Source organism: Symsagittifera roscoffensis, chromosome 10 (assembly GCF_963678635.1).
Source record: "Symsagittifera roscoffensis chromosome 10, txSymRosc1.1, whole genome shotgun sequence".
NCBI lineage: Eukaryota > Metazoa > Xenacoelomorpha > Acoela > Convolutidae > Symsagittifera > Symsagittifera roscoffensis.
The window spans coordinates 27,194,993-27,218,298 of record NC_087071.1 but is presented as its reverse complement, the minus strand read 5'-3'; the positions used below and the strand labels follow the sequence as shown (position 1 = coordinate 27,218,298).

Here is a 23,306-nt window from a genome sequence, read left to right as displayed (position 1 = left end):
ATAGATGTCTAAGTTTTGTCAAAAACATTGAACACAAAAATGCAATGTTTGTTTCGCAACCTGTAAACAAAAATCGGAGCAAAATCTAGCGTAAAAGTCCGTTGATGGCGTGATTTGTTCAAAAACATCAAAATTACATCGCAAAACTTTGTCGTTATTTATTTTCAATTATTGGAGCAAAAATTGGCACAAAACGTCTCAGCTGTTACTACATCATATGACAACAGTCATTTATTCATATGACAACAGTTTTCTCTCTTTTTTTTCGAAAATTTTTCAAAATTTTTATCAAAATTGTTTGTTTATTTTGTTTATTTTGTTTATTTTAAAACAATAGCTAGTTATTGTTTTCGGTTGTGGGCTATTTTTAGCTGTTGTGTGATTTTTTTAAGTCGGCCAGGAAGAGCCAACGTATTTCATAACATTTTTCATGATTGGTTGAAGATCTGCTATTTTTCAGAAAGCCAAAGAAGTTGTTGAAAGATTCAATTTGTTTTCTCAGTTTTATGATTGTCAACTTCACGAAAACAAAAGTAAGTTTTCCCCAATAAATACATTCTTGTGGAAGTTTGTGAGTTTCGATCAACACCTATGCTGCTGAAGCGATCCAGATTAAATTTTCAAATATTAGCTAGTTTCTATGTGACACGCTACAAAAGCTGTTCCGCAACAGGAGGAGGATGTGTAACACATATCCAAGGCTGTTCGTCGCACATTATATTTAATTTAAACCACTCAAAAGTAAGTTGATCTTTAATGTTGTTATAAGGGAAAAAGTGAAACATTTTGTTGTTTCCTTCATTTAGTAAAAAAAATGCGTTGTGATATTCGCCGAAGATAACCAATTCTCCAGTTCCGAAGCCAACTTCTGATATAAGGTTGACGCAAAGGTTCCTGTTGAAGTGGGCCTGAAACAACCGACAGAGTTACCACTATTTATTAAAAAAAAGTGAGCAGCAATGCGCTTTAAATTGAATTATACGTTTTGTTTCTCTGCTTAAATGTTTGCAGCTGTCTGAACATCTACTCCTTAAAATGTTAAAAAAACGTATTTGAACAAGGAAAAAGTTTGACTGTTTGTAATCTTTCTAGAAAAAATAACCTTCAAAGAAGTTGAAACAACTTGATAAGTATTCCCTGGTCATATGTGCTCTGATCCTGTCATTAGATCTGGTTCACATTTTTGTGCTCTTGCAACAATTGTGGTAAAGAGTCTTTGTTTATTAACATACAATTTTTTTACGACTGTTGGGCATCGTATAGAGATTTGTTATTGCCAAACTGAAGGAAACACTCCCAGCGAAAAAAAAAACGGATTTTGCTTACATGATTTCGCTTATAAAAATTCGTTTCGAAGTTTTATTTTTGATTACTAAATCTGGATAACTTTCTTACAATCTCTTTAAATGAAATATTTTCGATAAATTAGCCCAGACTATCTTGCGCGTTAATAATTCCAAATTACCGGAAATTTTTAAAACTGGAAACTGAGAGTTTCAAAAAAACGTTCGTTAATAAAATATCTTTTTAAATTTAAATTGAATTAAAAGGTCAAAATTTATTTGAGGAAAAAATCAATAAGACCAGATTTATCTCATGCTATTATCAAAAACAAGGTCGTGCGTTCTAATATATTTCATTGTCGGAACAAAATGCGCACAAAATTGTAATTTAGGCTGGAAAGAAAGGGCTACAAAAGAAAAAAAAACTGGCACGGCCTAGGTAATCAATGCGAATATATTGAAAACATCGAAAAATTTTACTTTACAGAAGTTCGATACGTCTCATACTTATATTGAGTCGATACGAACCAAATTCAAAGTCCGATACAGAAGTTCGATACGCTTCATAATGATGTGTATGAAAACTTAATGGTTGTCAATTCTCATATATATATACATATATATCTTCTGTTTGCTTAAAGAATGGAAGATTACCTTTATAAAATTAAGTTTTTTGTTTCTACTGGAGAAATCAGTAACTTCATTCATGTAACTGTCAGGAGATAAGCCTCGTTCCATGCCAAATTTTCTGTAGGAACCCAACTGGGACAAACAACAAGTTCCTTCCTCTGAAATACAACAAACAAAATTTCGCTGATTTGAAAAACCCCTCGTCGCAGAAGAGCCAAATACCCGAATCATAACCAATCATAGTTCAATTTTCCTAAACTGAAATGATAAAATTGGAAAAATAGTTATTTTTGGACAATTTAGGGGACTTGATTTCATCAACAATTTGTGCACATCCAGGCCTTTACTCTTGAGAAAAACATGCAAATAAGTTGTCTGTTTTTTGGAAATTGTCACTGTTAGAAATGGTGCGCAGCCACAGGCATTTGAAGTTGAAGTTAAAAATGTGGTCCTAAGTTCACCAGATAGTTCAGTTTCACATCTTTAAATTGCGAGAACTTTTGAAAATTAGCATGAAATAGAAAAATAGAAAGTGCATACACGAAATTTATGCTCAAGCTTCCTATGTTTTTTTTTCTAAAAGAAAATCAACAAATTAATTGATTAATTGCTACGCGGGAAAATATTTCCCTTAAATGAAGCTCACAAAAAATTGAAAAGGAAACTTCTCTGAAGTCTAGAAAAGTATTCTCACATAACAAATAACCCAAAATCTGGAACGTGATTGCGTTTTAACAGTTTTTTTCAGGCTAAAAATAGCAAAAAAAATTGCGAAGTATCGAATATTTTTAAAACAAATCATTCATTATGTATAAACCTATGAAAAGAAACTATTTGTGGGTCAGTTGAAAAAAATGGACCATTCTCGCACATTTGGACGACCCTAGGTTTCTAGTTTTACACTATCGAAAATTAGGAAATATCTCAGCTGTAGCTGTTATCGTGTAATGAAATCAAAAACCGGATCAAGACTGCTCATATCAGGTGAATGTTCCGACTGCCTCAATGTTCCGACTGCCTTTTAAGGTCTATGGAGCAGTAATATCATGGAAAGTTAAAATGTGATTAATTAAAATTGAATTATTTTTCTTAAAAAATTTGAGATTTTTTGTGAATACATCTCTCCACACGCCATATAAAGTACAAAACAATAAATTTCGCTCCTTGTAACAAATCAATTATGGCAAATAAGCTTCTTTCAACCAATTTGAAACGATTTGTTTCTTTCGTTAATTGTCCGAAACTGGCGAAAATGGCAATTTTTAAACCCCCATTACTTTACAAAAACTGATCACAGGTGAAAGATCTGTGCAAATTCAAACTCAGGACAACTATACCTTTTGAATGTTATAAAAATATTTATCAAAAATGGCTAGTTAAGAAGTCGAAATTTGTCTGAAGAAAAAAACCACCCGAGCACTGATATTCTGTTAATTGTCTTAAGAATGTCGGATTTTATTGACTCAATCGTTCTCCAAAATGTTCATCGTGATGTCGTCCATCTGGCCATGAAAATGTCAAAAAGATATGTGCAAATGAGTAGTTGCAGATGCGAGTTTTACGATGATTACTCTAAAAAATAAAAAAACTCACCCCTGACAAAAACATATGAGATTGAAAACCAGTTGATGTGTCTGTATACTCTGCTGATTAGCTCAATGAAGTTGAAATAGTCGTCATCCTCTTCCGATCGTTCACTCTTAATTGCATTGATCACCTTACCCATGAAGCAAAAGCGAGTGCTAAAAACGAAACGTTTTTTTTTTGTTTATTTTGCTTCAAATAGTTTATAAAAAGGCGGGAATGGACATTTTTTTAAAATCAGCCTAAAGTTTGTTAGATTTAATACCAAAATAACTTTAACTAGGAAAAAAAAATCAGGCGCGTAATTGCCGGGGTCCCCTAGAACATTTTTAATAGCCTTTCTAAAGAGTTTCTGAAAAGCGCCTTCAATAAGGCAGATCAAAAACACTGACTTCAAATAATCACTTTGATACCAAGTGAACAATCTGGAAACTTTCCAGGGTTGAAAAAAATGCCTATCATACAATTTCCCACTATGAAAAGAATTCTTATCATTCAGTTTCATACTCCTTCATAGATAAAAGAATAGTTTGAAAATAGCAGACAAATGTTTGTTCCATACTATGAAATTGTAAAGTAAGCTCTTTTTTTCATATTTTGATATTTAATAACCAAATTTTGCCAAATTTTTATCACAAAAATTTTTAAAAAATAGCAAAAAAAGTTGTTGTTCTACTAAAATGTACGATAAGCAATTTTTCAATGCTATAAATTGTATGAGAAAAATTTAATCTATATATCAATCTAAAAAAAATTTTCTGTTTCAAAATTTTTTTGTTTCATTCGAACTAAGGAATTAGTGTCATGAAAATTTCAGAGAGTAAGTGATTACCATGAAGATAAATCGCATTTGGTTTTTTATTCGAGTAGCCGTGTCAGTTATTGCTAAAGTTTTCATGCTTAGAAATTTTTTCTTTGAAAATTTCGATATTTGAGAAAAAAGGGTCTGATTTATATTTATCTTGGCATATGAGAACAAAACAATTTTTTTCATAAAAACGTCAGCTTGCGTTTTTTTTTGATATTTTTTTGGGGGAGAAATTTAAACTGTGTTATGTTGTAGAAATAAAAACTCAAATTTTGCATGCATATTTTTTCTTAAAATGTATATTCGAAAACAGACATTTGTTTGCAGCCCAAAATGGGATTAAAAAACTATAGTTGCAAATAGTATTTTTTCTATTTAAAAAAGCATAATATTTATACTTTTTGCCCAACTTGCTCCCATGTAACCGAAACTACCATCAATTTATTTTTTTTGTGTTTTAAATTAAATTAGGCTGATTTTCAGAAAAAAATCGATTAAAAAACACTTCTCAAGTCACTTTCTTCTACAAAAAATCTAAGACAACCATTTTTTTCCATAAACTTTGTATATGAAACAAAACGTTTTTTGAAAAACATCAATCCGGGACATCAATTTAGGATTGAAAGCCTGCACCTGTTTAAAACCTGCTCCAGTCTTTTCCACTCTGTCATTCGGCCGGCTGGGCATGAATTATTATTATGTATCCATATTTATATACAGTTATTCAGAGACCAGATGGATGGTACTGACTGGTATAAAATATCAGATGGCCAAGCAATACCGTTCAGTTGGTGTCGAATTCAGATTTATCTTTAGTTACTTTTCTTAATCAGAGTTATTTAGTTATCGATGGCCAATCCGTTCGGATTCTTGAAAAGCTCATACATTACGGTATGACGTGGCGCAGCCAGTAGGATATATGAACCCGCTGAGTTTTTGACTATTTTGGCAGAAGGCATCAGTAGAACCACTACAGGAAAAATCAAAACGGGCGGCTATGATGGAAATGGCTGTGTTTGCTAAAGATGGGACAGAGGTAAGATTTTTGGTAAGAACAAAAGCTCCAGTGTTAGAACTAAGTGAACCAACTTACGAGGTTGAAATCACTGGAGAATTAGAAGCACAAAAACGTAATAGAGATATCAGAAACCATTAAAAAGGAGTCACTTAGGAAGGAAACGTGATAAAAAGCAGAGACAAGGGTGTGCTGTGCAACAATGTACCCTGCGATAAATTGGACGCCAAGGTAAGAAGCTACATAATCTCATTCCTGGGAGCAGAGGAGCATCGACAATTGCAACAAACCAAGCTTCGATATCCAAACTTCAACTACAAAAAAACTAATGCGAATCCTGGAATATATATTCGTAGTCACAAGACTTATAGCTTTTGAACGATACAAAGTCATGTGTCGGAAGCAACGCAAAAACTAGATGCTGGAGCATTTTCACAAGGACTTGGTAGAATCGGTTTCACGGGCCGACTATGGAGATTAGGAGGTTGAATGGGTCCGCAACATGTTCACCGCAAATTGCAGAAAAACTGTTGGCAGAAACTAAATTTTGCAGGACGCGGACGAAACCGCAATCAGGAGAGAGAAAGGAATAGAAAATAGTAAGGCGATAAAAACAAATACGTTTGGAGCATCAGCAACCACAACCACCAGAGTTAAACAGGAAACTATGGCTTATTTTCAACCACGCGGAACAGGTGGCAATCCAAACGGATACCAAAACAACCAAAAGGGCCGGTAAACCTCCCAGGACGGTACAATTTTTCCCGGGGACATTTTTAATCGCGTGGTCAAAAAAATCAGCAGATGGGCCAAAACAAACCGTGTTAAAAATGTGGCAGGCAATTTGGACCCAAACATTTACAGTAATGCTCAGCAAAAGACAAAATCTGCACAGAATGCGCTAAACGCGGGCATTTTCAAAAGTAAGCAGATCAAAAAATGTTAACTATTTGCAAGAGACCGGAAGAAGTCAAAAGGAAGATGAAGAGGAAGATTCCGTTGATATCAAGGACAAAAACGATCCAGTGGCGTATGCCGAATTCATGTCATCAAATGGCATGGGGGAAACGCCGCAGGACAATTTTACCGCTTTGACGATATCAGAAGGGCTTATTACACGAAACTCAGTAAACATACAAGAAGAAGACTTAAATGGTCATATTGTGAAACTAAAAACAAAATCAGAAAAAATAGTGGAATCATGAAAAAATGGCAAAAAGACTTTTGGCTCCGCGATATTCCAACTCATCTCACCGGCGGACTCCGCCCGAATTCTTGCCTGTTATAACGGAATTTTTGTTCTTCCAAAAGGACGCCTGATCAATGCGGTGGAATTCTGAGGTTGAACGATCCAATCGGCCCCGTTCATCATTACGGTTGATCAAAAAGCATCAAAAAGCAGCAAAGTATCATCGGGTGGAACATTCTACCGAAAATTGGCATCAAACTGATACAAGACAAACCAAACCACAACCAGATTATAAACATAACTGAAAAAGATGAAGCATCAGACGAGGAAAAAAACTGAATTAATGAGAACTTCTGACAAGTCTGCGTGCAAATCGGAATTCCAAAAAACCACGTAATGCGAACTCAATATATACAAGACGTCAAACATATTCAACAAAAAGGCCGAAGAATACCCATTCATCTACAAGAACGAGTAAAAACTGAACTAAACAAACTAATAGATCAAAAACTCTTAAAAAAACTAGACAATTGTTGAGACAAGCAATTAACCAGCCCAATCGTCATAACAATTAAAAACGATCAGACGGTAAAACTCGCATTAGACTCCAAAAAAATTAACAAGTTGATACGCATAGTTGAATACCAAATGCCCAGTATCGAGCTGTTGTTGGATAAAATTGCACAAAAACCATCTGGACGGACAAACACCAGGAAAATCGTTTCTCGACTGTCGATCTACGTTATGAGTATTCACAAATCTCCCTGGATATTGAAACTAAGAACCAATGCAGTTTCAGCTTCATAAGGGGAAAAGCTACAGGAACATACCAGTTCCCAACGGGATTTTATGGCCTCAAGGATATGCTAGTTGACATTCAAAAAGCTATCAATCTTAAACAAACAAACTGTGAAAACCCATTTGATTATATTGATGGCATATTGATTGTGGCAATAGTTTCAAAATATATGCACAAACAGTCGTTACAAAAGGGTTTACGAAATTAAGTGACAAAACTTGACGATAAAAGCGAAGTCGCTTGTGAGCAAATCGAGTGGCTCAGCTACACGATAAAAAACGCCCAATGCACAATGCCGCTATTACGAAAAAAAGGGCAATACTGAAGCTCTCTACAGCAAAAACATTTAAACAACTGAAAAGATTCATAGGGTCAATACATCATCTCACCAGATACGTTTCAAGCATCGCAAAAACAGCATCCACATTGAAACCACTGCAATGAAAACTCAGACAAACATGAAATATTAGATTGGAAGCCGGAACATACACATACATCCGCATTCCATAATATTGTTAAACTCGTATCTAAAAATTGAAAATGAAAGTTTCAAGCAAAACCTAGTAACCCGGGTAGTCCTTGACGCATCTAAATTTGGGCTAGGAGCTGCCTCAGAACAAAACACTGAGAAAAAATGTGTAGCAATCGCAAACGCCTCAAGGTTCTTAAGTTCACTAGAAGAGAAATATTCAGTTAACGAGTTAAAACTATTAGGAGTCGTATGAGCAATTGAACACTTCAAATACCACTTATACCCGAAGAACCTTACAGTCATCACACACCATCAAGTGCTAATCAGCGCATTAAACGCCAGCGAACGATCAAAAACTTGCCATGTCAAAGTAGACTCACTAGGTGGATTAATAATTCAACCTCATTTACATTTGACATCAACACTTGGCACGAACAAAAAATGGGACTATTCGACTATATGTAATAATTAAAAAATGGGACTATTCGACTATATAGAAATCCAGTAGAAATAGCTGTGAGTATAATAAGTGTAAGTAACTAGTGAGTATAAGAAAGAATTTGTTGTAGCGTCAATTAACTCGTTCATTTCCAATCTTGAAATGATTGACAACGGCATATTAAACAAACTAGCCAATCAGAGTCAAGCCCCAAATCGGCTGACCAAAATGCGCACGGAAGTTAAAAGGATTGCAACAGCTCAATTGAAATCTCAAGTGAACTTCAAACATTTCAAAGTTATCACAAGTGGCCGTTCAATTCAGAAAAAAATATTCACTTAAACAACTTCAGACTCAAAGTTCAGTAAATTTTATCTCAACGCCGGAAATCAACCCTCAAATCATGAGACAACGAGATGAGACAAAAGGCTACAAGGGGGATTCATCCCTGACAGTGCACGGACCCGAAGGGAGACAGCTTCTCAAAAACAACTCCCCAATGCAAACCCTGAGATAGTGTGGAAAGGAGAGTCCGACTGAAAAGAAAGTCTGTCGGCTCCACGCTGCCATATAAAATCACAAACGACCACATACGAGCACTGAACGACCCACGCTCGCCTGCCACAAACAATTCAAGACGCCAGAGAATTTACCCCGAGCAGGATAACTTTGAAATTTCCAAAAATTGTGTTTTCTGACAGTCCAGCATCACGGGAGAGAGATCACATAGAAGCCACCAATACCTCAAAGAAGATCACCACACCCGACCGGACAGTCAGCCCGAATGTCACCACCCCAATGAAAATACCTTCCGTCAGCCAAAAACTAAGGAGTCTCGAACTGAGTCAAACAAAAGAAACTCGGAAACGCAAACATCAACAACGACCAGCGCACCATTTTTCAACGACATGCAATCAGAAAGAGCTCACAGTAGAATTGAACGAACAGTATGAGTACCGTGTCAGTAGAGTCGACTCCCAACATTTCGGCATCGACAAAAAATCCTCAAACGAGGCCACGCCACAATATTCCGGTAATATAACTAGAAACTAGCCACGAACTCACAGTGGCTATTGTCGTGGATACAGCGGACAGAGCCACAGCAACCGAGGCAGAAGAGGACACACCACTCTAAACAAAAAACTACAACAGGTTATGGGGGTCAAATTTATAGCCGCGGCCACCCGCAGGGACAGAAACATCGAACCAATAGTCAACTTTGCTCAGAAACGGGACAGGGAAGCTCTGAAACTCGCATATGGCGACTATTGGCACAACATACGAAACCGACTGCACGTCAAGAATGGCTGTCTACTGATAGACGACCGGATCGAAATCCCGCAATAGTTGCGTCAAAGCATCCTAGACCGCTTGCACTTAATCCATTGGGAAGCGGCGTTATTGGTCAATTTGTGCGAGAATATCTGGTTCCCTACATACACCGAACAATCGTCCAGATGTCTCAGAATTGCCGCCAATATACAGAGCAAGATAAAGAAACCCAATGTTTTCTCCCCTCCAAGCAGAAATCATGCACGAACCTCAATGCTGGTCTGAAGTTGAAGTGAAGATATCACGACGACCAATGAAGAATCTTCCAGTGCCCTCGAATATGTCCCTGAAGGACGGGGAATCCTCTACCAAAAAATAGCACAGAAGTCGAACAACCAAATGCCCCACATCACGAAGTGGTCAGCAAGGATGAGAAGACAGGACTACCAAAAAATTGTCCCGAAAGAACAAAAAAACAAGAAAGACGCAGAAGCGGAAAAAAAGAGGAAGGCAAAGCCTTAAACGGGCAAGCAAATGGGCGGAGAACCGAATCCCAGACAGGCCAGAGGCATGACGCTCAAAGATGCTGACAAAAAAGGACAGGAAGCAGAGACCTCGTCAAGCGACGGATGCTTGTCCACAGCTTTGGAAAACACGGCAACCTCCCCAAAACGAGAGGACACCAAAACAACATCTCTGCCCCAGCCTGCTATAAACACATAACCAACAAGAAAGTCCACACGGAACCGAGGGGCCAAGTTAACCTGAGCATTGGGAAATCCGATCTCAATCAATACCATTGATTCTCCTTGAAATTTTGCAATTGAGTCCCCAGAGAAACAAACCACGGGCATCCCAGGTAACACGAGCACCAAGGGCTTTATTCGCCTAATGGCTTGTGTATAAAACCATAAAACCAAAGAAAAAGACGTTGAACCCATACGCGTAATAGATTTGGTATCCCCTTCTGAGAGCCCAAAGAAAACCACGCTAGCCGACGACAAAACGAAAGAGGAAGCGAATACCACAGAAGAACATGAAAAGGTACATGAGGATGAAGAGGCCCCAACATCGCCGCCGATAAAAACTAAGGACACAACTATCATAACAACGCTCGTGGAGGCAGCGATACAGGAACCAGGAAGCAACAAGACGCAGAAAAAAAGGAGCGGCAATCAAGTCAGAACCACAAGTTCCAGAGGGACTATAAAACTCATAATTGATACCACTGGGACGGTAAAACTGTAATCCTTCCCCTAGGGGGAATGTCATTCAGCCGGACTGGAATGAATCATCATTATGTATCTATATTCAAAAACAGTTATTCAGAGACCAAATGGATGGCCCTGACTAAAAGAAAACATCAGATGACCGAGCAATATCGTTCAGTTGGTGTTGAATTCAGATTTCTGATCGGTTACTTTTCTTAATTAAAGTTACTTAGATATCGATAGCCAATCCCTTCGGATTCTAGAAAAGCTCATACATTACGGTATGACACAGTCAATTATCATTTAGTGTTTTTATTGTCAATTTAGTTCATCTAACCCATCAAATAAAACAATTAGCCAGTTCATTTTCTCCCTCAATATTATGGCGGGCTTAAGGCTGCACAAAAAAAACCTGAGAAAATTCGTATCAGGGTGAATTCCTGAATGTTCCGACTGCCTTTTAAGGTCTATAGAGCAGTAATAACCTGAAAACTTTAAATGTATTGAAATGAAACTATATTTTTTTATTTGAGATTTAAAAAAATATATCACCCCAGCCGCCATATAAGGTACGAAGTGATAGATTTCGCTCCAAGTAAAAAATCAATAATGGCAAATAAGCTTCCTTTAACCAATTTGGAAACATTTCTAAGACGGATTAAACCTCAGCTTACACGTTATTAGCGCGAAGTATAGCGCGCGTTAATTGTCCCAAAAAGACCAAAATGGCAACATATGAACCCTTTTAACTTCATAAAGAATAGTCTCAGGTAAAACCATCTTTTCAAATTCAAGCTCAAAAGACAACAATACCTTTTCAACTATATAAAAATAATCCATCAAAAAGGCTAGTTAAAAAGTCGAAAAATGTCTGAAGCAAACAAAACCAACCCGATTACAAATATTATGTTACTATCATTACAAAAGAGCATACAGTAAGCAAAAATCAATCATTTGAAAAATGAACTGCTATTCTCAAAAATGCTAGAAAATCGATTAAATAAGTAAACTGAAAAATGATCATTTTCAAGAAATGAATTTGTGTAGATAAAAAATATAAAAATTCAAATCAAGACAAAAAGAGATGCTTACGAATCCTACAAGTCAGCTTCAGTAACAAAGCTATGAAAAAACGAAAAAATCATTAAGGAATTGAGAAAATCAACCGGATTACTTACTAAAAGTAGATAAAACTGATAGAAAAATGTAACAACAACTATTTTCAAAATAATAGTTGTTAAAAGCATATCAAGTTTTTTGTCTACTAAGCCAGACCCAGTGAAAACTCTCTAGATATTTTAAATTTAAAGCAAGATTATAAAAAAAATTTGCTTACATTCAGCTATCAACTTACAGCCTTTGAACTGAACTTTCTTCGAGAAAAGTCTTAATTTGTAAAGGAAACCAAGCTAACAAAACTGCTCGTTTCAAGGCGAAACCTGAATGTTCTGAACGCCTTTTAAGGTATATGGAACAGTAATAACATGAAAAAATTAAATGTAATAAAAACAGAATGAATTTTTTCTACAATTTGAGATTTTTTTGTAAAAATCAGCCCCCACCCCACACACACGCCATATAAAGTACAAAATGATTGATTTCGCACCTGATAACAAATAAATTATGGCAAATAAGCTTCCTTCAACCAGTTTGGAACGCTTCTTAAGACGAATTGAATCTCTGCTTACGCTTTAAAGCGCGAAATATATCGCGTGCTAGTTTTCTCAAATTGGCCAAAAAGAAAACCTTTAAGCCCCCCATAACCTCACCAAAAATCATCACAGAAGAAAAGTTTTTTTTTCAAATTTAAGCTCAAGACAGCAATACCTTTCGAATGATACTTAAAAAACTAAAAATTGGCTCGTTAAAACAATGAATTTGGTCTGAAGAAAAAACCATCCTGGTCACAAATATTCCGTTACTTTCGTTACAAAAGTCGGAACAAAAATGAGTAGTAATATGCGCAAGTCACTGAGAAAACAAAACAGTGCTGAATAATCATGCAAGTGTACATCCGGAAAAATTCTTCCGGCTATTTTACCATGTTTTTCCAAGGCCACTTGACTTTTTTTGCTTTTAAATTCTGTCCACCTGATTAGTATGAACAATCTGAGAGATGAGTGCTGATAAAAACAAGTCACGCATTTTGAAAACCAGCTTTGTAAATATGTGTTGAGATTTGGCATTATCAAAAGCATATTCAGCATATGCTTTTAGTTTTTTCATTAGCATTCATGCGGCTGCTATACGCAATTATAATTCGTATTTAACATTATAAAATAATATTTCTGCACAACACAAAACATGCGGCGTGGAAACGTTGGAAAAGCTTTCCTTACTATCCATCATTGTGACATTTTATATAAAAATGAAATTTGGCAGAATCATTCGGTCAGTTTTTACATTGTTTTTAAGGAACAAGACAGGCGAACAAAACCGCAAACGTTAAAATAATTAGAACACAAAACTTGAACGAGTCAAAAATTGCAACTATGTTTTGAAAAAATTGAAAAAAAAATTGAGTACTTTTAATTTCGAAAAATTAGCGTAGCTTTTTATAGTTTCGACTATAAATGAATGAACATGGTTTCTGCCACCAGCCGATTTAGGGGGGCGGTCCCCCCTTTGTACTCTTTCGAGATATCCGTTTTTGTTTGACTGACCCTAAAATTTTCTAAAGGAGCCTTCGGCGCCAAAATATAATAATTTTGAGAGGGGATCGCGATCCAAAAAAAGGCAATTTTTTGGTCAAAACTTTCCAAAAAGGCTTAAAAAGCCTTTTTTGGCTTTTTTTTTAAAAAAAACCTGAGGCGCGCAAAACATATGATCAAAATAGGGTCTATATAAAGATTTGGTGGAGCTCAGAAACTCAAATTGATCAACCTAAAAAGATCGACAAAATTTTCAAATTTTTTTGATAGTCCGCTCCGCCCCTCCCTCGAAAATATCCTAGATTTGCCCCTGGTGTTACAGCATTCAATCAACAATTGGCCTAATTGTAGAAAAACAATACTTTTGAGTAAAACATTGCACGATAGTTCCCTGTGTCATTGTTCCCTGTATTTAATAGATTTTTAGATTTTTTAGATTTTTTTAAATTGAGTTTCAAACAAGTAAAGAGCTAGCGGCGATGGACGGAAAAATTTACGCAAGAACTGGCTTTCCTTATCAACCCCTATTAAGTGCCCAAAATTTTCGAAAATTGAATTTTTCTGTATTCAGATAAATACAAACCTCTGCAAGAAGGTGTTTTATTAGATTAGATCACTTACGTGTGCTAGAGACAAAAAATGATTTAAATTTGACAATTTTAAGCAGAACGGTTTTGCTATTTGCCGTCTCTTAGATCAATTTAAAAATTACATCAGAACAGAGGATCTACAATTTTTTCAGGGGGAGGGGGGTTGTCTGGCGTATACTCAGGGGGGTTTGTCTGGCGTTTGCTTCAAAACTAGTATATCATGGCGCCGAAGGCACTTTTTAAAAAACTAGGTCTGCTCAGCCGAAAATGGATGTCTTAAAATAATAACAAGGGGGACCCTTCGGTTGGTGAGGGTCAGATTCCTGATAGAAAAGCATCGATCCCCGACCCCCGCCCCCACAAAATCAGCCCCTGAATCAGACGTTGAAATGAAAGAAATATTCAAAAGAGGCGGTTTTGGAGACGAAAAAATTTGTGAAACGGTTCGCCTTCCTACATCCTCTTTGTAATATGAATCACCAGCTCGGATAAATTGAGAAGAAAAAAAACATTTTTGAGAAAAGTTAGAAGGAAATTGGTAATAAGTCGGAGATATGGTGATAAGTCTGCCGTAAATTTGTTTCCCGCTGCCCCCCTCCCCAAAAAAAACTATTGTGAACTGAGCGTCTGGTATTGTATTGCTTTGCTGCAGCTAGGGTATTTGAAATTTCCACAAATCCCTAGGTCAGTTGACGCTATTCAGTTCACGTTTGAGTTTGCTGTATTTTTTCCGTTTTTGAAACTCATCGGTTTAAAAAATGAACGTTCAGTCTTCCCCTTACGAAATATTTTTTAGTTTTCTGATGAGTTCGAAGGTCTGATTGGTGCAGGTGACAACCTATTTGTCCTATTGTTCCAAGAATTTGATAGGTATAACATCTGACCTTCATATTTGCTTCCTCCTCATAGCATCCGCTTTTGAAACAATAGTAGACCGTTCAATTGTGCGTATTGACTTACCCTTGCGCACTCTTGAAATCGTTTTTTTTTAAATCTTTTTTGAGCTGCTTGTATATCTCCTAATAACATGTATCCGACCAGGTTCCATGTTATACCTGTTTGTCGGTGATCCTCTTAATTCTTTTCCTAGACCCAGCTGGTCTGATTACGTTGGTAGAGTTGTCCGTTTTGTTTTTCATTTCGACTGAGGGCTCCAACATGGGTTTTTAAAACTGTTGACATTACCAATTTATATCCTCATTAATATCACGAAAGTTAATTTGATAAAACAGTTCAAGGTAACCTGAATTCAAACTTCAAATTGAAGAGCTCAAGTTGGATTTTATCTACAGTGCTGATTTAAATTGTCCGACAAAACGCATTAAGCTTGAAATTTAAAACGCGCTTTTCTCAAATTCAGTCCAATTTAGGTAAAAAAAACACAGACAAATTTTTTTGTATGAGTTTCAGCAGAATTTTTACGTTTTGGGGAATTTGTTTTTCTGTGATTATTATTGGTTTTTTTTCAATCCGAAATTACGCTGAAACTACCGGGTCCTTTACTGACAAATTTATATCAAAATGAGCCAATTATTGAGCCCAACAAAGATTAACAAAGGTATAATCTCCAAGAAAACCTACTATTTAATTTACTTTTGTTTGACAGACAAAAAATGTTAACTTAACTGTAGAAAATACCATTTGTTTTGAATGAAAACAGTTTTAACAAGTTTTGCTCAAATTTTTCAAAATAAAACTTTTCCTAAAGTTAAAGGTTCAGAAGATTTCTATCTTTAAAAAATTAAGCAAAACAAACAAAAGTTTTTTAAATTAAAAATGTGACTTTCTAGGTAAAATGTTTTTTTTTGTCAATGATACAAAAGTAAAATTAATTTATACGTTTTCTTGAAAACATTACTTTTTTTAAACTTTGTTGGGCTCAATAAGAAGCTCACCTTGATATAAAATTGTCATTGTTTGACCAAGTAATTTCAGCGTAATTTTTGATTGAATGCAAAAGTAAAAAAACTCCACTTTTTTGGTAAGAGTTTTGGGCCCAAATATCGATAAACCCTTTTTAAACTTCAATTTTTTTATAATTTATTTTATTCGAAAATAAAAATGAAGAAGATCAGGACATTTTCAAAAAGCAAAAAAAATAGCAGAGATTTTGTAATTATTTTTGCTGCTCTTAAAGGCAACAAAATCATTATCAATTGAGTTATAGTCATAATATTACGGGTGTTCAAATTTTCGAAAATTGATTTCTAAAAAACGTCAAAATTTGTGTTCATATTTTCGGTTCACCAAATTGATTTTCCGTGCTCTCCCAAAACACTAAAAGGAACCTGCATTAGCTATATTTTTTGCGCGTCAGGCAAATTTTGAAAAAAAAACAGATAAAGAAGCGTTTTTAGACAATTTGGGTAGTCAAGGGGTCGTATCAATGAGATGAAAGGGGCCTACGCTCCCCCCTTAAATCCTCTACTTATTTACTCTAGCTGACATTGGTGTTCAATCAAGTAAAGTTTTGCTACTTTCTTAATTAAATGACCTCTTTGTAAGCATTTTCATATTAGATACCTCTTTGCACAAGTTTAAGAGTGTTGTGAAATTTTGAAAAAAAAATCACATCCGTAATCCAACCATGCTTTTCGAAGATTCTAACAAAAATCGTACAAGATCTTTTAACATAGGTATTATCAAAGTTTAATTGGTGTTACCTGCCTGTATTTATGGCACAAGTGCGACCTCACGTCTGAACTGTAATCGCTCGGGATAATAAACAGCATAGATTCCCAGTCTAGCGAACTCGGTACTAGGATACTGCCAAATGATCCACTGCCTTGTAAACAGAAATGTTACGATGGTATTCCAACATAAAAGAACTTACACAGTTTCAAAAATTGCCATCATAGCATGAGGGCTTACTTTCAAATAAAACTACCAGATTTGAAAGATTATTACTTCACAACCAACGCATCAACGTTTTGCTGAGAAATTGCAAGTTTTTTGATGCAAAAAAAGAAAGAATTTTCTTTTATTAGTCTGCAAAAAAATGTGTTAGCAAGAGCTCTCGTAGTTAGGCTCCACGGATAATAATCTAATGAATGAACTTTTAAGGCCTGTCTCAATAAAACTCTACAATAATTGATTATATTGGATTAACACTTGATTATAAATCGAACAAAAAAGAAACCATTTTAAACCAATATAATATTCTATACTGGATTCTAATGTAATATAATGGATTATAATGAGTTATAATAAATAATGTTTTGTTTTACGCAAGAGCCTAGATTTTCCCGAAAAATTTTCTGCATAATTTCAAAACTTGAATAGTGCCATTGTTAAGTTGAGGCTTACATTTGTCTTGTAAATTTTGTTGTATTGTTTTTTCTCATTACTTTTATTGAGATATCAACGCCCCTCGCCCACTTAAACCACAATTATCTCGCCACCTATCCCATTTACCCCAAAATCCCCAACCCCGTCCCCTACCTCAATACATTCATCTATTGTTTGTGTGAAAGGGGTAAGTAGAGAGATTATTGAGTTAGGGGGAGTGGGAGTTAGTTAGAGTTCGGGGTGGTGGGGATGTATTTGTTCGGGAGGGGGGGGGGGGTAAGTTCGGGGGCGCTAATACTTTTTGGGCTGTTTTTTCAACGCTTAGAATTATTGAAAAATGCTGAAAACCGCTATGGAGGATTGAGAAATTGTAGGTGTCGGGATCCAAGGGGGTTGTGGGATGGTTATGTGTGGGGGGTGGAAGGAGGGTACTTGAGGGTGTTAAAAAAGGGGGGATATTGGTGTGGTAAACCGTTATAATCTATTCTAATGGCTTTTAAATAGATCTTAATCCATTTAAATTCTGTAAAAATTATGGCTTACAATCGATTATAATTGATTTTTTAGTCTCAAAATGTAATTATCATCGATAATACTGGCAACATTAGTGACCTTAGTTTGAATAGATTATAAACTCATTGCGGGCTGCTCACTAGCACTGACAAAATTGATGTATGAGTATTGTAGTATCAAAAAAGGTTCAAATAAAATAAAAATAATTTGGATAAGTTTTATCCAATTAAAATGTATTTCCTTCGAAAACTGGAAAAATTTATTGGATCAAATCTAAAGCGATCTAAACCGATAGCCCTTCAAAAAGGAAAAAATATAGTTGGGTTGATTCTATATATGTTAAATCATAGCTTTTCGCCTCCACGCTGTTTGGGAGGTTTCAGATTGGTTTGAATCGATTTAATTTGATTTTCTTTCATAATTCCTCTAATTCATTTTTAACAAATTAGAGTTTACATTTTTCAGCAATTTTTTGTGCTCATTTTTGATCTGAAAACAAACTTTGAGATAAAATATGATGCAAACTTTGCGCAGCGTAAGTCATTTTCCAAGTCCAGTTCATCAATTTTTTTTATTAGCGTTACAAAGTTGCACTAAAATTGATTATCTTAAATATAGCATTTGAAAAAGTTCATCCTAGATTAATTTTACCAGCGCATGAACCTTTTGATTGCAAAAAATTCAAAACAACCGATGAAACTATTAGTTTGTTTGCTGCAAACTGTTTTGCAGGAATGACTGTAGATCATTATTACATTGGCGAAGACTTATTTTGTTGTATACATTTTTTGCTGAAATTCTGGAGCAAAATTAAAATTAGACTGCTGAACATTCAAAATTAGACTGCTTGAACCTTCAAAGTAGATTGCTTGAACCTTTAAAATTGATACTCATACAGCCCCAAAAACGATTTTAAATAAAAAACGACAAAATCCAATTAATTTAAGTAGCTACCCAAACCCACACAAACAAAGTTACATCAATTATTTAGGCTCTTAAACTATCTTGGAGTCCGTTTCAGCTCCTAAAGCTTACATCAGTCATCAATTTGTTTCGATTTAAAATAAAACTAAATTAATCCCGAGCACAATTGCCAAGGCGGGCTCGCAATCAGATCTAAATCCACAGAAAGTTTTGACTTTGCAGATGTAGCAACATTATCTTCAGCAGATTTTTATGAGCCGAAAAATTTCAACAATTAAATTTGCATGAATTATATTCCGATGTTAGCCTACTAAAAATCTGAATCCTTAGTCAACAAAAAATAGTGAATGAAACACAAATTTTACGGCAATAGATGTCGCAAATGTTTCGATAGTAATAGCTTTATAATCTAACAATGATGAAAGTTTCTAAATTTAAAAACAATTATAAAAATCTTGGCTGAGCATGAATGCAATTTTTTTTTCCAAAGTCAATCAGTACGTTTCGAAAATTTTCATTGTCAATTGAACTTATAAAGATTGTTTCAATTTTGGCGATTTGTTTTAATGCTTTTAATAAGTTAAACTATGGCTCAAGCAGCAATATCACCCGAAAAAATTGTTCTTGGAAAGTGGGGCTTGTCTACCAACCTATGAAATCTAACACATCATGATAACATTTTTTTAACATTGTAAATGACGTTTAAATTTTCGGATTTTTTCTGTTTCCACCCAGTTTTTAAACTTTTCTTCTTTTAGAACAACTGAATTTTGTTGTGTCGAAAGAATGATTACAAAGTTGATATTTTTTCCATTTTTAAATTTCGTTTGTCTTTTGATTTTTGAATATATGTTTTTCAATTGATGCGGTTGCACAGATTGCTAATTCGGCAAAATCAACCACAGTTTTAGTCAAATTTGAAATGTTGCTGAAATTTTGAAGATTTGTAAAGGTTTATCAATGATAGCAAACACTCTCCAAAAAAGTTTCGCTTTTTCAATAAACAGACCCATAATAAGCATTAACGACTAAATCTGATAGAATCTACAGCTCGAAAGGCATTGTATAATTTTTATTAAATTCGAGTGGTAGTAAAACTTTCCATCAAAAATCATGAAAAAGTAGTGGAGCCAAATTTTTGCTAAACTTTTGAGAACTAAAGAAGAAATTGTCAAATTTTGAGTAAAACCTCAACAATTTTAAAACAATCTTAGCAATTAATTTTTTTTTCTAAGGTCTTTAAATATTCGATATCATCAAAAGCTCATTGTCAAAATTGACAAAAGTACAAATATTTTTTCTAAAATATCGCAGATTGGTTGACTTAGGCTTGTTTCATGAAACCACCTAATTTTTGCTTCCTTTTCTATATATTTGTAGAAACAATGAACTGTACATACCAAACATGAGTAAACATAACCACACAATCGATCCGCACATTGTTCTGTGAATTGGTGATAGATTTTTGCGTCAAAAATGTAAAGATTTTTGTCCAACAACGCAGAGCTGAAAACGAAAAGGTTAAAACGATCAAATAAATGAATGAGCGTTCTTCATTAATTACTTCAATTTTGATTAGTAAATTCTAATTTGAACGTTTGTTTGCGGAAAAAAGGTTGAAATATAATACCATAATAAAACCAGTGAGCTAAAATGAAGCAATTCAATATCATCGAGTTTCAGTAAAACTATATATCATCTTCAATTTTAATAATCTTTTTGAATGAACTATACAATTCCTCCCCCAAATCGATTTAGCGCGAGTGAGATAAATTACTACACTTTTAAGAAAAATAAAGATTGAGAGCAAAATAAACTGATCTAAATAGTCAAAAAAATTAAACAATACAATTTTTGATTAAAGTTTTTAGTTATTAACAGTATAAAATAGGTAATCCTTAAGAAACATTTTCTCGATTACTAAATTCTTCTCGCTTGTTTGAATTTTATATTTACTGCGGATTTTTTTCTCAGAATTGTTACATGATGGGACAAGACATTATGCGATAGGTCATTTAAGGGGTGGGGGAGAATTTACAGCTCCCACTCTGGGATTCAATGAATAAAAATCATTGATAAATTGTTTTTAAATATACTTAAGTTTGATAAAAATAATGGATTATATTCATTTTTATATTCCATTTTGTTGCCTGAGTGCAATATGGCATTCAATTAATTTTATAAAATTTTAGAGGCAAAAAATCTATTACAAATGATTTTTTTCACTGCTCTTAAGGGTGGTTTGATCCATTTTTTAAAATTTATGTCCAATCTAATAAAACAAGGTGCTTCAGATAAATTTCAATAAAAACGTAGTTTCTTTAAAAGTTCTTTAAATGTGTCCGTTTGTTTGAAAAAGCATGTTCAAAGTATCCGGTGCTAGATATAAAAGACGACAATATTCGACAAAAATGCGACAAATGATCATCAAAATTTTTCAAATAAACTGTTCGAGTTCAACCGGTTGTTTAGATTTCTCAGAAATACCTTTGGAGAATGTGAGTTCCGTCGTCTCAAAGCCCCATCAAACTTTGAGGTCGCCCTAATAGCTGTTGTCTGATTTGCCGGACACCAAAGTGTTGGTTTCGTCCTCATGACGGAGGGACCGAATATTCAAAAAAAAGTTTCACTTATTGTAAGCCAATCAACATTCGAAAGCAAAAAAAAATCGAAATCGAACTCAAAAAATCAAAAACGAACAAATGCAGGCCACTAAAAAAACTTTGAGCAAACAGATTTTTTATGCTTTAAAAATTGATTTTGATTTATTTTCCAAAGTGGGGTTTTGGCTAAAAAATTAAAAATCTATTTTTTGAAGCATAAAAAAATATGTTTGTTCTCACAAATTCTATAGCAAAACTTTGCTGTGGCGCTATGATTATTTTTCTGTTAATATAGACTTCGATCATATGCGAAACCCGATTAGCCGATCGCAATGTCAAACGATTCTGATTGGTTGAAACTTTTTTATCATGCGGTCCCTCCATCTTGAAAATTACTCCAAAGGTTCCGTCTATTGTTACGTCATATCAAACATTCAGTAGCTCAGCTCAAAAACTTGCTGATGAAAAAAAATTTTCCCCCAGAAAAATTAAGTAAAACACTAGTTATAAAAGGAAAGTATTTTGATGTAATTATTTAAATTTAAGTTATTGTCAAAATTGTGCATCTGTAGACAAAGTGCAAACTGTTCTCAAAGTTACGAGACTAACGAAGAAGAAATATACAATCAGTTTTCAAGAAGAGTTACATTTGCTGTGCAGACTGTAACACTATGAAAAGTGCGACCACGCTATTTTGGCTTAAAACATATACAAAAAAGAAATAGAGGGACAAACACTGAATCAATGGTCAACAAAGAAAACAAATTTTATCAAGTGTACAATAAAGATCAAACAAAATTTTTATCAGACCCAAAACTGAGCTGATATTAGCGATGTAATTTTTTTGGATTAGGTGATTTCGAGATGGTAAAAATTACGATGACAGTATGAGCTAATTATATACAGCCTTGATCTTGCGTTTTCCAAGTGTTTTCGAATTTGACAGCTCCTTGATCAAACAACTCTAAACATTGCTTATTATGTTGTCTTTCACTTTTCAGGCAAGAAATCAACAAATTGCAGCTTTGATAAGAAAAAGTTTGGCTCTGTTCTTGCTTGTCATGGTTAAATTGAAAACATCTTCCTTTGTACATGCTACGAATTTGCAGTATGCTATATTTGGAAAACTTGTTAATCTGAAATTTATCAGGAAAATTTTTTAAATTGTTTTAGAAAAACCTGTAGTAACAGCTGAATTAACTTGTCTAACTAAGGTGTATAGCGCATTTTCTTGACGACCAATTAACAGTTGCATTGAAAAAAAGCTGACTGAGAACTAGACTTTTAGAAACGTAACCTTGTATAAAATTCGCAGTGAGGTTTTTAGTTAAGCTCAAACGTTGTTAACCTTTTCGTAGACTGTTTTTTTTATTTCTGGCTCCATCAATAGTATTTTGTGAAGGATAACACCCAAATGTTTATTTCGATTTGATTTCTTGATTTTAGTGTCTACACTTCCTATGAATGTAAATCCAGACTTGTTTTCATTCGAGGTTTTCATTCTTGTTTTGTCTTCGTTCAAAGTAAGTTTGTGACATTACACTTCCAAGAGTCTGTTTGAGTTGACTTCTAAGATTTTTTTTCACAAATTTAAGCAGCAAAAAACGTATCAACTGCGTGTTGCATCAATTTGCAGTTGTTTTCTAGTTTTGACTTTCTCCATCCCCTTGACATGATTATTGAACAAGAGCAAGCCCAATTTTTTCTGCAATGTATGATTTTGTTAGAGAAAGATAATTCACTTCCAACATATTCAATAGGAATGTTCATGGTTCTCTCATCAAATTTTATTGTAAAGGTTAAGAGTGAAATTATATAGTAATTAAGTTTAAATTGAGGCTATATCGTAATTTTTGTTGCCTTATCACATTAATTTTTATTGGAAATAGAATATTGATTAAGTTGCTATGTTTAGTTACGGTTTGTCAAGCACCTTTGTTTTAGTTATGTCTACCAGAGTCAAAAGGTGTCTTACCTAAGAGATTGAAGAGATTGAGATTTATAGATAGACGCAAAACAAATGGAAAGCAAACAA

General features: G+C 34.5%; 2 protein-coding genes across 2 annotated transcripts in view; one reads left to right on the top strand and one right to left on the bottom strand.

Moving 5' to 3' along the window:
• LOC134855116 (splicing factor 3B subunit 1-like) overlaps positions 1-23,306 on the top strand; it is a 602,997-nt gene that overhangs the window by 76,659 nt on the left and 503,032 nt on the right. The gene's annotated exons all lie outside the window — the stretch shown is intronic.
• Positions 548-20,224, bottom strand: LOC134855576 (uncharacterized). Its single transcript, XM_063872114.1, has 5 exons — positions 20,069-20,224; positions 16,611-16,728; positions 3,507-3,655; positions 1,938-2,071; positions 548-908 (listed from the first exon to the last, which is right to left on the bottom strand). The coding sequence occupies exons 1-5, from the start codon at positions 20,106-20,108 to the stop codon at positions 651-653; spliced, it is 699 nt and encodes a 232-aa protein (XP_063728184.1). The 5' UTR covers positions 20,109-20,224; the 3' UTR covers positions 548-650.

What these genes read in the sequence shown, in the direction of transcription:
- LOC134855576 (XM_063872114.1), bottom strand. Translation starts at nt 20,108, where the DNA reads ATGTGCGGATCGATTGTGTGGTTATGTTTACTCATGTTTG. An exon ending in CTCATATGTTTTTGTCAGGG is followed by an intron (nt 2,072 to 3,506) that starts GTGAGTTTTTTT and finishes GTTGTATTTCAG; the next exon opens with AGGAAGGAACTTGTTGTTTG. An exon ending in AAAAACTTAATTTTATAAAG is followed by an intron (nt 909 to 1,937) that starts GTAATCTTCCAT and finishes CGGTTGTTTCAG; the next exon opens with GCCCACTTCAACAGGAACCT.